At 40.2% G+C, this 15,676-nt stretch overlaps 2 protein-coding genes across 4 annotated transcripts; both read right to left on the bottom strand.

Annotated features, from left to right (window-relative positions):
• Positions 1-1,373: 1,373 nt before the first annotated feature.
• hoxb8a (homeobox B8a) lies at positions 1,374-4,143 on the bottom strand. Of its 3 annotated transcripts, XM_017685380.2 has the most exons (3): positions 3,853-4,143; positions 3,259-3,775; positions 1,374-2,460 (listed from the first exon to the last, which is right to left on the bottom strand). In XM_017685380.2, exons 2-3 carry the CDS (start codon positions 3,680-3,682, stop codon positions 2,144-2,146), a joined length of 741 nt encoding a protein of 246 aa, XP_017540869.1. In that variant the 5' UTR covers positions 3,683-3,775; positions 3,853-4,143; the 3' UTR covers positions 1,374-2,143. The 3 variants fall into 3 exon arrangements, with proteins under 3 accessions (XP_017540869.1, XP_017540861.1, XP_017540880.1); XM_017685372.2 differs by having other exon boundaries at positions 3,259-4,143; XM_017685391.2 differs by having other exon boundaries at positions 1,374-2,457; positions 3,259-4,141.
• Positions 4,144-9,353: 5,210 nt separating this feature from the next.
• hoxb9a (homeobox B9a) lies at positions 9,354-14,920 on the bottom strand. Its single transcript, XM_017685360.2, has 2 exons — positions 14,192-14,920; positions 9,354-11,532 (listed from the first exon to the last, which is right to left on the bottom strand). The coding sequence occupies exons 1-2, from the start codon at positions 14,703-14,705 to the stop codon at positions 11,297-11,299; spliced, it is 750 nt and encodes a 249-aa protein (XP_017540849.1). The 5' UTR covers positions 14,706-14,920; the 3' UTR covers positions 9,354-11,296.
• Positions 14,921-15,676: the final 756 nt, after the last annotated feature.

Here is a 15,676-nt window from a genome sequence, read left to right as displayed (position 1 = left end):
AATTTTTTTTGGGGGGGGGTGGTAGTTTCTGTTTTACGAGGTCCAGTGATATATTATAGAATTACAGTCTAGATTTACACCAAAAATCAACCCGTTTCCAAATAGGCCACGTGACTGTTCGCACGTGACGGCGAGACCTCCAATGAATTTCAGGCTTCTCGCAGCTCTGTCTGAAGTGAGCTAAAAAAAACTGCACACCGCTGACCATCCACGTAAAGCACGTTAAATTATTCACTTCCAGACAAGGATAACCATAGTCAACAGAAAAGCAGAGCAGAGCATAAAAATCGAAGGACTACTGAGCAGCCCACGTCTCTGTAATCACATGACGCCATGTTCAGCGATAAACCACCCAGAAACTGTATAAATGTATGGCATCAAGCAGCCCAGATTTAGGAAGGTGCTCCCTTTTTCGGTGGACACCACGCAAATAACAAAAACCTATTTACTTCCGTATTGATTTTAGACACTGTAGATACCTCACCACAGTTCTATCCCGAACGTCATCACTGGAGTCTGCACTGTGTGTACATTCGGGTGAGCCTGCTTAGAAACCCCTATAAGGCAGAATGGTTCAGGCCCTTACTTGAAGGAAGTTTCTGCTTCAGAGCATCCCTATAGATGGAGTAATCATCACCAGCAAGCCATTTCCACGGCGACGAATTGGCTTAGTGCATTGCAAGCACATTTTTCCACTGCCTTTACCGTTGTCTGTTGGTGTCTTTCTATCTGTCTCTGTGTAAATAACAAAATAACTTATCTTAGAGTTGATTTTTTAGGCAGGGATTGAGCCTAGTCCTGGACTAGGTTGTGCTTTAAGTGAAGAATCATCATTCATAACGGTGTATAATTCAGAACTAACTGTTAACTAAGACCAGAATATATCAAGCCAACTACTCACTTGATAAAAAATCGTTAATAGCAATGCAAATGTCCCCATTCCTCTGCAAAACCAGAACGGAATGCTCAGTCATTGTGTCTTCTCGATAACGCACGGCCTAGTCTGATTCTGCTTGGTCGCATAAAGCGTCGTATTACATTCGTGGTGTGTCAAAATAGTTGTGAGGCGTTTAAATTGTGGTTCAGCATGCCCACTCCTACTCAGCATGCAACTAATGCTGTAAATCCAAGTTCAAACCACACTATATGACAAGTGCACGGTGCTCACCTGCGCAGGGCAATTTGTTATGCAGTAGTAATGTTTTTTTTTAGCTTTGCAGCCCAGTCAATAGTAATTCCAGTACATTTCTGTGTTTAAAATGAGGCTGCATTATGGCTAGAGGCCTAGAAGTACAAATTAGTGTTGGCCTGACGTTGACAGCACACTGTTCCTCATATGCACAATTTAAATGAAGCAGAGAAAACAAGCGTTGTCATGGATTCTCGCTTGTAAACTTTATTGTGCCCACTTTTTTCGTCTTCTTCAGGTTTAGACAAGAGAACAAAGTGATGAAGAACAATAAAAGCATATCGTCAAATTCCCAAGAACCAATTCACGAGTACAGTACAAAAATCTGTTTCACAGTAAACAATGGGTCACATGACATCTTTTTTTATTTCCTTTTTTATTTATTTTTATCCACTGTGCGCATGCTTAACCCAAGAAAGGAAGACAACAAAATACCATCAATCTGAGAGAAAACTAAAGGGGTGTAAAAAGATATTCTACGGCATAAATAGGCAGTTTCATGTTGTTGGAAGTCATTAATCGCTACGTCATCATCATAACATATAAGTGAGAACAGTTAAAAGTGCACCATTTAACTTAAGAACTATACAGCTGCCAAGGTAATTGTTAATGTCAAAATCCTAACAATAGAAACTGAGTTTTCACAATAATTATTCCACGAAGAAAGGAGGCTAGTTTACAATAGGCCTACTCTCTGAACATTAGAGAAAAACAAAAACAAAACGTAGAAATGCTTCATGTCGTTCGTCATCATAAAGTTCGGTGGTCACACATTAGATTTAGGGTCCTTTTACGCCACCATCTTTCCCTCCATCGATTGAAACATGTAATGACCCGTCGTAGACTGTGTCTATTCAACAAAACCCCTCTCCGCCTTTTCAATGTCTCTCTTTTTTAAATATACTTTTTTAATTTCGCGCTTCTGATTGCTGTCTGCCCCCCTCCACGTCCACTCTATATTTGTTTAGACTTCTCGCAGTCTTCGCTTGCAGACTGAGCTCCAGCCGCCTGCTCCTTCTCCCGCTTCTCCTTCTCAATCGCCTCCTGTTCTGACTTACTGCTGGGGAACTTGTCCTTGTTGTTCTCCTTTTTCCATTTCATGCGGCGGTTTTGGAACCAGATTTTAACCTGCCGCTCGGTCAGTCCTAAGGCATGCGACACCTCGATGCGCCGCTTGCGAGTAAGGTAGGGGTTGAAGAGGAACTCTTTCTCCAGCTCAAGTGTCTGGTAGCGGCTGTAGGTCTGGCGGCCTCGTCTGCGTCCGGCAGCTACTGACAAAAACAAGGTCAAACACGTCAGAGATGCTTCAGAAAACGTAAAGTAACCAGCACAGTAGAGAAAATTTTCGCACGATTAGGAGTAATACCACTGTTGCTAAGGCATCCCATTGTAGTGTTAAAAAGTCTTATTCAAATGTTTTGCTAATCCGCTATTCAAGTGCAAGCACATTATGGGTTTATGATTGGGCTTACGGCGTATCCCCGGAGATCTCCCAAAGGGTTTTACAGTGATGAAATAGAACAGCCCAACAATCAAATACAGAAGTGTTCCGATATTGTTACATGATTAGCCACTAATATGGACGTCAGAAGGTGTAGCAGAGCTGTCATGAGACAGGCTAACATCTCGTCACATGTGCAGCGCAGTAAAAGACAGAACCTGTGTGAAACGGCCACCCTGTAGTGAAATAAGCCTTGACATCACTGTAAGTCGTAAAAAAGCTGCAGTAAAACTTTGACTGGGGTGAGAAGTGAAAGATCAGCTGTAGGCCAGAGTCTCACGCAAGGGTATTGGGGGGAAAAGAATGGAACTCCTTCTGGCTCACTCTCATTCTCCTTCTCCCCTCTTTCTATAGCAGGGTCATTAAACTGTAAAGTGATTCACAAGTTTTGGACACCATAAAACAATAAAATCCCGCTATTGTTCCCCCTCTCACGCGCATACAGGAAATCCAGCTCTCAGACTTCTAAATTACCCTAAGATTTTTCGCGCGGGCAGCTAAGTTTGATCGCACTCCCACCAGCACAAACACACGAGAGTTGGCAGTTGAGTGTGTGCCGAGAGCTCACCTTGCGGTCGCATCCAAGGGAACAGCTGCGTGGGGGACGGACTCTGCTCCGTGTTGTCCGTCTCGTCGCCGATGCCTCCCGCGGCTAATTTACAGTCGCTGTATTGGACCAAGTCGGCGTCCTGGGCGCCGAAGAGAGTTTGCCTTTGCAGAGCATCGTAGCCATAGAAGTTTCCCGGCTCGCCGTGACAAGTGACAGCGCACGGACTTTGCTGGTAAGGAGCAGCGGAGAGCGTGGACGCGCCGTGGTGGTAAAACTCCTGGATCTGTGGCGCATGCTGGAAAGTTGCCCCGGTGCCTGGACCGTACACGACGGTGGGTCTAGTCCCCAGGTCCTGCGCAAAACCGCACTCGTAATAATTGGGACGTAACGACTCTCCACTTTTGTATTTGGAGAAGAGTGAATTGACAAAATAGGAGCTCATCTTTTTTCTGCCGTCGATGTTTTGTTGTTATTGTTGTTGTGCAGGAGGTTGTTTTTTGTTCAACTGTGTCAGTTTGTCAGTCAGGGACAGATTCTGAAGCAAAAAAAAAAACAAAGAAATACCAGAATAGGCACTGATTTCCAATCAATGAATGGCCTGTGTTTGTATACCTTGTTTTGAACTGCCTCTTTAAAGCCACAGCTGTTCAGCTTCCACTGATAACGCGCCGCTCAGGAGATCCAGCATCACAATCCCGGTGTAGGAAGCCAGTTCTCAAACAGTTTTCTGTGATTTACTCCGCTGCAAATGAGTTGTTTCATATTTTGCTGTGTCCTTTCACGATCATTTGCATCTATTATCGAGTCCTCATTCCATTGGCTTCTTGCGTCCCCACACGGCCACCGCTCTGCGCGCTTCTGATATGGAGAGAGTGAGAGAATGAAAAAGAGAGTAAAAGAGAAAGGGAGAGGGTACGGTGGGGAGCGAGGGAGCAAGGGAGAGAGAAAGGGGGGCTATGGGAGAGAGGAGGGGAGAATATGCCCATTAATATATTCAAGCGGGTAAGTTAATGAGAAATCTGCCGTTTTGCATCAGATCAAATACATAGCCTCCACCCTCCCCTACCCAACTCAGCCGCTCTAAACTATCCATTCAAAGATTGATTTTTTTTGCTGGATGTTGATCACATACAACCTAAAGGGCTACAAATTTAATCATTAATACCAAGTCCCCTAACGACATAGTGTCGAAAATGCCAGGCTCGCCGTGGCGAAATGCAGAAGCACACGATTTAATTGATATCGGTTTAAACAAATACTACGAACCTAACGAACTTCCTTAAACAACTACTCAAAGCATCCTCTTGGACAGCTCAGGCGCCTTTCGAAAACAAACGAGGCAGTCACATGTAACGTTTTGATAATTCTGTTTTTTGTGAATATGATATTTGTAAAGATGTTAAGACGGCAAAAATGAAGTGCACAGCAGGCATAATGGACAACGTATCTGTAAACGGTTGAACAAACTATACAGCGCAATAAACGCCTCGCCTATTTATTGTTTACATCGTGCATCAAAAAAGCTGTTAGGATTTTATGAGATCCCACAACCAGAGCTGTAAATGCTTCGCTCGGTGTAATTTCTCCGTAGTAGAAATGAAATTAAGTAAAAAGTATTTAATTGTCATTTTGCTCTGTTCCCCATAAGCTCGCAATGTGCACCAGAAAATCTCAAATTAACCAATAGTATTGTGCTGGAAAAACTGACGGGTGATAACATGAGTCTGGACTGATTTACACGTTGATGACTTCATATAGGGGCAGAAACTGAGAAAAATACGATGCTTACCAAAAAAGTGAAAGATTAATGTGGAGACTCGCTTGTTTTAGGAAAAAAGGCACAATTGTGGCGTGTTTTCCTTCTGTCAAATTACCGCATTGTGTAATGAGCGGTGTGACCAAGCCAGTCAAAGTTTCCTTTAGCCTTGGAAGAATATTGTCCACACTAAGCTATGAATTAACCTAATTTGTTATTAGCATAGTTTTTAGTTTTAATGAAGTAGTAAATGCGTAAGTATATAAAATAAAGACAGAAAAGAAGCACAGAAGAATACGCTTGTTTCCCGTTCTGAAAGTCACTGGTGCAGTGAAATGTTTATATTCTTTGCTGTTAAATATTCTACGTGGCTGTTGTATGACGGAATGAAGTCAAATGTTCAAAATTGTTCATGTGTCCAATATAAATTCAGATGCATTCCAATCGTGACTTCTGTAAAAGCAGAATGATTTATGTTGCTGAATCATAGGCATTGATTTTAATTGCAATTATGTAGGCTATATTGATTACGACAGCTTGTTAAAAGTCTAAAGGGAAGAAGAGCCCATTTCTCTAATTTCCACAACTGTTAATGAACAATTGAGATTTCCCGAGGAAAAGGTTTGCTGAAATGTTCATAAAGCTAAAACCTATTCATTATGAACGTATTTATAAGTTGACAATATTTTCTGCCATTTCTTGATTCTTCTACTGTAAGCAAAACGTTCTTTGTGTAGTACACTAATAAAACAATGAAAAACATGTAATATGTGTTTTGCTTTATTTTACTTTCTGGTTTATGTTTAATTATTCACATTATTATTTACATAATACAAATGAACGCGTAAATAATATGTACATTATAACGGGTCACAGATGTTGACAGTCACGACATCCTTGGAAAGTCCTAAAGCTCTAATCATACTTTCACATACGAAACACAGTGATAAGCAGAAACGACATTTTTTGCCCAGAATCAATAAGACGTCTGTCTTCTGTGGTGTGACACTGTTCTACTAATTTTAATCAAGTGTAAAACAGGCTCTCTACGGTCTCAGTGAGTTCTGGCTGTAAGAAAAAAACAGTAGTCAGATTGTTTTTTGGTAGAGCAACATTGCCATCATGTGGCCACTGCGCGTAATGCCGTGAGGAAGTGTAGCCTCTGCGGGACGGAAGTCCAGGACCTAATGGTTCTATAAACAACAGACATAAACCCGAAATGAGGGTATTAACAGCTCCGTAAGTGCAAATCCAGTCATGTAAGAGGCTGAGTAATTATTTTTAATTCACCATAACAAGCAGATCAGTTTAAACTGTAGGTTATCTGTCCTGACTACTGTTCAAATATGAACAAAACCGACAAGGAAAAAACACTCCGACAAAAATACATTTGTATTGTTTTAACTAGCCTAATTTCTTAAATGTTTATTATATTTATAAGATTATTTTACTTATAAAACCTGGTCCAGTTTTTTCATACCTTCTTAGAAAATAATCCAACATGCACCATCAACCTTTTTCAGAAGTAAAGCGTAGAAAATCTCTGCGTTTACAGCAATCTCTGATGAGATATAACATTTTAATGTTCAAATTACATTCGTTGCAGTACATTTTAACGTATAACTAAAAGTAAATACTCTATGCTTGCATTTGTCTTTGTCGAAAGCTACTTTGAACGCATCTATTATCATTTAAAATTTTGGTAAGTTACTGCGGCGCATTCAGTCATATCATTTTATATATATACATTATTATTATTGTTATTACTATAAGCAGAAGCAGTAGTATATATATATAGTGTTTATGTGCGTATATATATATATATATATATATATATATATATATATATATATATATATATATATATATTATATATATATATTATAGATAGATAGATAGATAGATAGATAGATAGATAGATAGATAGATAGATAGATAGATAGATAGATAGATAGATAGATAGATAGATGTACATGTAGCAAAAAAAAACAAACACACACACACAAAACGTTTCCTATTTATAGTTTATACGCTAATGTTTTTTACAAAGATTTATTTCATATTTTCTAAATGATTGTGCAACATTATTAGACATTACGTGTGCATTACATGAATGTCAGTCCTGGTCTTTTCACTTCACTTTATGAGGACTAGAACAGTTAGTCTATGTCCTTTTTTTATCTTACATATGACAGCTTAAAAAGCTTAGTTGTACAGTACATCAAGTGCAATGTTGCTTTTTAATAACTGCATTCAAAGCAAGCTCAGCTCTCAAAAGGTTTGCTTTGAAATGAGCATTGTCCTCTTGTCCCTCTCCATTCAAGCACTCCGGCATATAAACACCTCTTACAGCAATGTATTTTCAAGCTGATTATATTTAAAGATCTACATCTACCGTTTATCCTCAGTTGTCTGCTCTGCTGCTGTTATAACGGAACCTTTTCAGCTTCTCCAAGGAATGCAACGGTAGAATGAATTGGATAGGACGCGCATTTTGAGGGAGAGAAAAGCTGTTCTTTAGCAACCGTCCATTGTATCAGGCCTCACCGCGGCCCAATCGGATGTGAGTCCACAAAATGGAGGAGTCGAGCTTGGTCGCAAGGGCTGTAAACAAATTAAGGTTGGTCATCCCAGACGTCTCGCCAGAGATCCTTTTTGTGTCATTTTATGGCCCCACTATAAGACGGCTGTGGTGCGCTCGGAAATGGAACAAAGGGTGGGCGTCGAGCGAACTGGACTCCTAGCTCTCATCTGGAAGTCCAGATCTCACTGCTCGAGGCCCCCTACTCCGCGAGGAATCTGGCGCTCTGAACAACAAACGCTGCGAACAATAAAACGACAAATGCAAGAAAAGGGTCAAAATGAAACAAGTCAACAGGTCTCCCCTGTCCAGAGACCATGAGCCGTCGAATTGCCCTGCCTAATCATTATTGGAGATGCGAACGCTTTTGCTCTCTTTTCCTGCGCAGTATTTGCTTTACAGCCATTTAGTTCTTAACCTTCAGAAATGTATACCCTATAAAGTTTTATTGCAGTCATATTATTTTATTGCGGCACACTGAATTGAATTTTCTTTCTCTTTTTTATGACGGTCGACTTCCCATTCCCTCCTCCAAAGTGCGAGTGCACATCCTTTCTAGCAGTTTGTTTCCTTTCAAAACATCCAAAAGAACGTGCCAGAACATAGGTGTACAGGCCATCCTCTGAATATAGGTCTATGTCCTCAAAAGAAGAACAGAATGGATTACAATGTTATACGGTTATGAATTTTGATACATCTGCGGGACAGGACTGCTGGCTCTGCCTTCAAAACAAGAATTGTTTAATTGTCACGGTCTGTAGAGGATTTTAGCATCTTCGTTTAATGTCTCTTTATTTGTTCCTTCTGTTTTTAGGAAAATCTACAGCGGCTACTGGTTTAAAAATAGCTACTTTTTCCCACCAAGATGTTCGTGAATTTGTGCAAACATGGACAAAAAAGGAAAATAAAGCCTTTGATCTATGATAGGCCTAGGTGTACTTTTAATGCAGTTAAGATAAATACAGTGGTGCCCGGATTAAACACCGAAGATTGCACTTACATTTATGTTGAATTAACTTAAACATAATGAAATATATGAAGACTAGCCTAGTCTAAGAGAGACTCCATTTAGAGTGTGAAATATCAGAGATGGTTTAGTTTGACATCGTTATTAATTACAGCCTGATGTTAAGCAAAACAAAAGTCAATCCAAAAAGTATTCAAAATCCCTTCGGTTGTCCACATATGACACGCACGTTCCCCTCAAGCTCAATGCGAGACAAATGCTTCCACGCACGATAGCATATTTGCAACACATGCCCCTCGTTACAGCACAAAATAAATGTGGTACTGAAAACTACAGAGCATTTCTCTTCGACATGCAGCGGATGAGGGCACTTAAGGATAAGCGCTGATTTACTTCAGGAATTACAGGGAGACGTTTACGCTTACGTTGTAAATAAGTTAGCTTTTCTTGTTCATAAACATGGTTGCTGTTTTTGGTGGTGGTTATGTTTTCTTTCTTTCTATTTCCCTTTTATAACATTAAAAGAGGCCCTTTGGAAGACTTCAAAGAAAACGTGTAAGCTACTGCATGCACTGACAAAGACGACTGAATTGACATTTTAAAAAAATGTGTCAATGTGTCAGGTGGTTGCACATGAATGAAACACGTTACATGAACACAATTATTAGCCAAACAAGTAAACTTAAAAGCAATTGGGTTGGTGTAACAACATATTTTCTGTGTGCAATCGCTTGACAATAACCACTGTGTGCAACCACTGTAGTGTATATTCACACAGACACAATAATGACAAGAACCCAGGTAAAAACTCATATTGCGTTCTATGTAAACTTTTAATACGAGTCCAGCATCCACCGTGCCATCGCACAGAGAGAAAAACAGGAGCAGTTGTGTACAAAAAGAGCACTGGGTTACGTTACTGGGAGAGCGTTTCATTGAGATTTCCAAAATCCAGGGAATTTGTTATTTTCTACAATAAATGATTAAATAAATGAAGGAAAAGGAAAAGGGGAGCGATTTCAGCATGCCAAAGGAAGTGTGTGTGTGTGTGTGTGTGTGTGTGTGTGTGTGTGTGTGTGTGTGTGTGTGTGTGTGTGTGTGTGTGTCTGAGTGTCATAGTTAGAGAGGGGTCGGTTAATGATATCTCACACTCCAATAATACTGTTGAAAGTAGCAGACAGACGTGCACGCGACTCCAGAAAAGTCCAGTCTTTTAGTTGACAGAAGATAGACATATGCAAACATGTTGGGATTTCTGCACAAGCAAAGCAATACAAAGTCGAGCGAACAACATTGGAACATAATAGTTATCTCAGACAACACAAATTGACAACAACATGTAAACAATATCTGAAAGTATAAAGAACACGTTTACCTGCTTATTCAAGTATAAGAACTCTTCAAAGCTCATCCCTTTTAACACAATGTAAAACGCAATCCACCGAAAACGAGAGAAGAAAAACATCCTATTTACAATAAATTAGAATTCTCATACTAAGACTACATATGAAAGAACTTTCAGTTTCACTAGCTAATTGAAAATCACATAAGAGGGTAACTGAACCTATCTACAAGACATGCGCTAATGGATGTAAACATTTATACACGTAAATGCGACTGAATCTGTACTCAGTTGGGTTTATATTATACGTCATTTTGGCCGAATTAATTTGTTACTAACACGCTAACTACACGCATAGAAACACATCCAGCAGATATAGTCCATAAGTTAACTCGTTTCTTGACGTCATAATTGGGGGAACATTTAAATATATACTGGCGTATGTAAGGGCCTGTACAGTTAATGTCTAATTATAAAACAAAGTTGAAGTTGTTACTGTATCATTTAGATTAGTATATAATGTAAGCATAATTTCTCTTAAATCTAGTTTTTAATGTCTAATTAAACGTAAAGTAACACAGGATGGTAGACGTCAAATGTAATCTCAAAAGTATTATAGTAAAAGGATTTCATCCTATAAGAAGGAATATGTTGCTATAATACAATTAAAAATGAGCATGGCAAAACTAAAGGAAAAGCATTCCTATTTTTATTCCAGTATTAAGACCCTCAAATAAAATAATGAAATGTAAAAAGAAAAAACGTTAAAGAGCTAGCCTGTTAATGATTGAATACCTGAATATTTGTTTTAATGGCGTTGAAATGAGTTCACTTGATCTAAGGATAACATCAAATGTAACGAAAAAAAAAAAAATAATAATAGTAATAATAGTAATAATAATAATAATAATAATAACAATAATAATAATGCCGCAATGTTGTTAACAGCGTAAACACCCCAACTGTTAAAATAACACATTACAAGATGTGGAAATAAAGAAGAAAAATTATGATTTTCATTTCTTTTAGTACAAATATAAATAGCCGTAGGTATATTTACGTTTAGAAGGAATGGTGGAAACCAAATTCAAAATAAAGGACAAATAGTAGGCATGAATTACATAGTTTCATTTTTTTCTAGGTCGAGTTAGTGACTAGTGTTCAGCTTTGCAACCAAGTAGCCTCATAAAAAGAATACCGATGAAGAAAATGTATGCGTAAGTATTCACTGCTGGTCTGTATCCCAGAATTTTTGTTTGTTTTGTTTTGTTTTGTTTTTGTTTGTTTGTTTTTGAAAGGGTGGTAGGGTAAACACACAGGCTACAAACACTCCTTGTATCATTGTCCAGAGGTATGCATACTTCAGATTAAAGATGGTATTTAGAGACTGGGGATAGCTTCTTTTTGCCCTCATTCCTTGGGCTGGTCCTTATTCATTTTCTTCATTTTCATCCTTCGGTTTTGGAACCAAATTTTAACTTGCCGCTCCGTCAAGTTCAGCAAGCGCGCTACCTCGTGTCGCCGATCTCGGGTGAGGTACATGTTGAAGAGAAATTCCTTCTCGAGCTCCAGGGTTTGATATTTCGTGTATGGACATCGCTTTTTCCTGGACGAGCGAGCATGTAACCAGTTGGCCGATGGATCATCTGCAAATGACAACACAGTTCAACTGTGAACACAACGTTCAACACTGGCTAAATATATCCTACGCACAGACATTTATAATTGGAGTTTACAGACAGGCAGCACTGCTAAAAATATACAATAAGAGCAAAACATATTGGGGAACCTCTGGAGCTGTATATGCATTATTACAGGCTAGCATCACTCGTACAGTTCCATAGAGGCCCTGTCAGCCTTGTTTACTTTTGAGCATTCGTAATGACTTACAGACACCTTCGTGTTATTATATAAGGCTGGAGAAATTGAGTTAATGATACATTGAGGTGTCGGCCCAATTGAGTTAGGCTTGATGGCTCCAGGAAAATGACTGGTGTCCACAACCTGTGCAATGGTAGCAGTGAATACAGCTTCATATAAGAAACAGATTATGAATTTCATCTTTGCCGCGGCTTTCCAATTATGTTTGACTCACCCTACAACAGCTTAACCATAGTGGAACGCGTTCTAAACCGCGATCGCTTGTGACATGATATTATCTCCTTTTAGGGAGAAATGTGGAGAGAATTATGACGGAAGAGCTTCTCTAAAGAGGCTTATTCTCCCTCAGTGGCTTCCTCGGGAATGCAGATGGGAGTTCAAAAATGTTTCCACTGAGTCGCCTTTGGGATGAGACATATAAGGAGACTGCATCTCCAGCACTGTCAGACACAATGTTGCGAACGCTCTTATCTCTAGAAACATGTTGGATATGCCTATACCTTGAAAACGGGCGAGGTAGAAGTACGTTTTGACCCATGGCTCCCTAAAGAGGCTGACATTCTTCCCCAGCTCAGAATCGCTTCCATTGTAACGTCTTGTCCTGCCTCGTGAATCTAGCATACTGGGCACATAACTTGGCCCTAGCGCTTGAGGGTCACGAGCACGAACGTTAGTGAGTTTGGAACTCCCAGCCCAGCTATCCTGGATGCAGCAATTCTTTTTTCACCCGTGAAACCCTATCATCTAACACTCCGAAATATGCACTCCAGTTCGACATCAACTGGTTAAGATATCCTAAATCTTGCGACGCAATTCTATTTATATCACGAATAGGAATATCCTTCCTATCAGGATTGATTAATGCATGTGTCAGTCAGGTAGGCCTCGAGGACATGTCTGAGATATGTGTAGTCTACCACATTCTTACTTAGGAGGCAGTTTTGAGACATAATTTCTAACAGTAAACATTAAAAGGGGACATGATGTAATCCATTACAGAAAAAAAGATCAACAACGCAGTGAAAGTTTACAGTCTCATTTATGGCAACGCCTCTTGATAATTCTGTAGTATTGTTTTGGCAGAAATGGGGGTTTTCATATTAGAAAGCACGTTATTACATTTCCTTGCTTTTTGATTGCATCGTTTTTCATTGAGACCTTTTTTGCACTATACGTCCCAGAGAGCCCACATACAACAATTAATGGATATGTTGGCTCCTCTTGTAACTTAATAAACTGGGGGGTGGGGGGCAATATCTTCTCATGGGCAGCCGCAAGCACAAAGAGGGCCATGTAATTCCTAACTTCATTGCTTTTTCCTACAGTTTATACTGGAACGCCGCCCAGGGCAGCACAATGGGGATTTCTATTGCGCACCATTCCATTAGTATTTGTGTTGATCGAGACTACTTCGCGAATTAAAATCAATGTTCGTTCCACGTCAGTCCGCCCAAATCAAATACAATCGTTTGTCAAGACACATGCCCCCGTCGATTAAGGATTAAAGTATATTTTTAGAGTGTTAGGCTCTCAAAAGAACCCAGGCATTTCTTTTAACTGTCCCTTTTGTATGGCAGCAACTATTAATAATTACCAGTAGGGTACATCTTGATGAATCATCCTTGCTTATAGTATGCGTCTCTGTTGTTTCCGGGATAGAAAGCCTTCATTCTCTGGACTGGCTGAAGCCCACTGTCGCATGTACCAGAATGACTAGCATCCAGACACCTACCACAACAAATGCGTCTACTGGTGATTTTTTTTTTCACGTTGAAGAAAGAGGTAATATCAAAGAAGGGGCAGTCAATTGGACCATTGATTATGGTTGTTATTATTTGTGAAGAAAGATATTTGTGAACAAAAGACGATAGAAATAACAAATACGTGTTCTAACATGCCAGGGATGCTCGAAATAATGTATGAGCTAGGAAGGCTAAACAGAGAAGCTTTGGGGAAAAATCATTCACTGCTAATCTAAAAAAAAACAGGCTGCTTAACCCTAAGGTGCGCTGAAGCGCGAATAACAGGCTTTGTTATACAAATACACACACACACACACACACACACACACACACACACACATAGACAGAGTCCAAAATTCCAATTTTGAAAGCGAGGAAAAACAAAGTCACAATCAATACCCTTTACTCCCACCTACGTGGCTCAGGTTCGACAGAAAAAAATACCAAGAAAAGCAAAAATCGTCTGCGGAGATCATGGTGTTGTAAATTCAAAAGCATGCGAAAACTTATAAAGTTCTATATTCGTGTCGTCTACAAACAAACAAGCTGTCTCTCGAACTCTGCCTGCCACATGAGCAGACTTAGCTGGGTGGGGAGGCTGTGGGTCTCAGCCGCTTTGTTCGCGTTTTATGACAGCATTAAAAGCTTTACAGACTGTTCGCTTCCTCGTTTTATAACTTACTTTGATCTGGTCCTTCTTTGTCCTCGCTACCTTCGCAAATGTCCTTACTGTCTTCAAATCCGGAGCCGTGGCCGGGATTCATCTCCCGAGCCGAGGAGGATTCCAAAACATATTCATGCTGTCCTCCGATTTTTGGGGGCTCTCCGAGGTGTCCCAACAGTGGCTCCATTTTGACCTGGCTCTGGCCGGGCAGTGGCTCGGCTCTCGGGGCGCAGTCGAGCCATGTGCGGAGGTACCGGGTGTCCGTCGAAGGCATGGGCTGCGTTGGGATGTAAGGATGATAGACCGCTGGTAAGCCGTTGGACGTGTGGGGACTGAAAGGACTCCATGTTGAACTGAACACAGGAGGCTTTGGCTGAAAACTACACGACGGGAATTCGGGATGCTCCCCAGTTCCCGCTTGCCTGGAGTTGGAGTACTGTACATTGGAGAATCGGGCAGCACTCGGATCTTCTCCCTCATGACTTATGATGGAATCGACATAGTAGTTGCTTAGAGTTCCAGAAATGGACATTCTCGGACATTATACAACGTACGGTTCATTGAAGGGAAAACGTGTACCATAGAACTGGGCTTTCCCCCCTCACCACAATGCTGCCTCCACTCGTTCGCCTACAAAGTAGAGCTGGGCTGCTATGTTGTGTGCTTCGAGCGAAATGATTGGTCAGTCTTTTTCGCGAGCCTGATAAAGAGTCAATGGGGCGTAAATCAATCCGCCAAGGGGCTGCGCAGAGCTCTCCTCCTCTTGCTCTATCCATATTTCCCCTCTAAATAAACTGTCTTGTTTATGTAATATGCAAAATGGGAGTGTGTCTATATATCGTACGATATCTACAACCTGCCGGGGAAATATCCGCTTAAATTATACAACGTTTTGACAATACGAATAAAAAGCGTAAGCCTATTCGAAGCAATGGCACACAAAGAAGTGAGAGAATGCTGGTTTAATTTTCTTCTTCTTCTTCTTCTTCTTCTTCTTCTTCTTCTTTTTAATAAGCATACGCATGCTTAATGTTTCAGGAGCATTCACAATGCTAAAGTACAGTTTTATCACGTTATTCTCAGCTTGCATATGGAAAATGTATCAAGAGGCCTTGAAGCCTTCAAAGACATTAAGGTGCCTAAATGAAGACAAAATCATCAGTCTGTCAAGTTCATCAATCTTCTAAGAGTTTGCTCTGTTGTAACATTCTTTTGAAACATTTCACAGCCTTTGCCTGTGCTCTTAAGCTGCAGACCGGTCTTATTCAGGGTTCGTGGAGATAATATTGAGTTTTATTAGGAAATTAACAGTAATTTTTCTTAACGAGTGTGTTAAACAGTACCCAGCGACAATCCTCTTGTATTTATGGAAGAAACTACTTGAACTTTTTGGTCGTTTAATACTATAATAAAATACTACATCAGGCAGCTTTGATTTTTATAGACCTGATATACTGCCTGTGGCGAAGACCGTAAACGAGTGTGCCGTAGCATTCCGTGCAC

The sequence above is a fragment of the Pygocentrus nattereri genome, chromosome 14, assembly GCF_015220715.1.
Source record: "Pygocentrus nattereri isolate fPygNat1 chromosome 14, fPygNat1.pri, whole genome shotgun sequence".
NCBI classification, from domain to species: Eukaryota; Metazoa; Chordata; class Actinopteri; order Characiformes; family Serrasalmidae; genus Pygocentrus; species Pygocentrus nattereri.
This window is presented reverse-complemented; position numbering and strand designations above follow the sequence as displayed.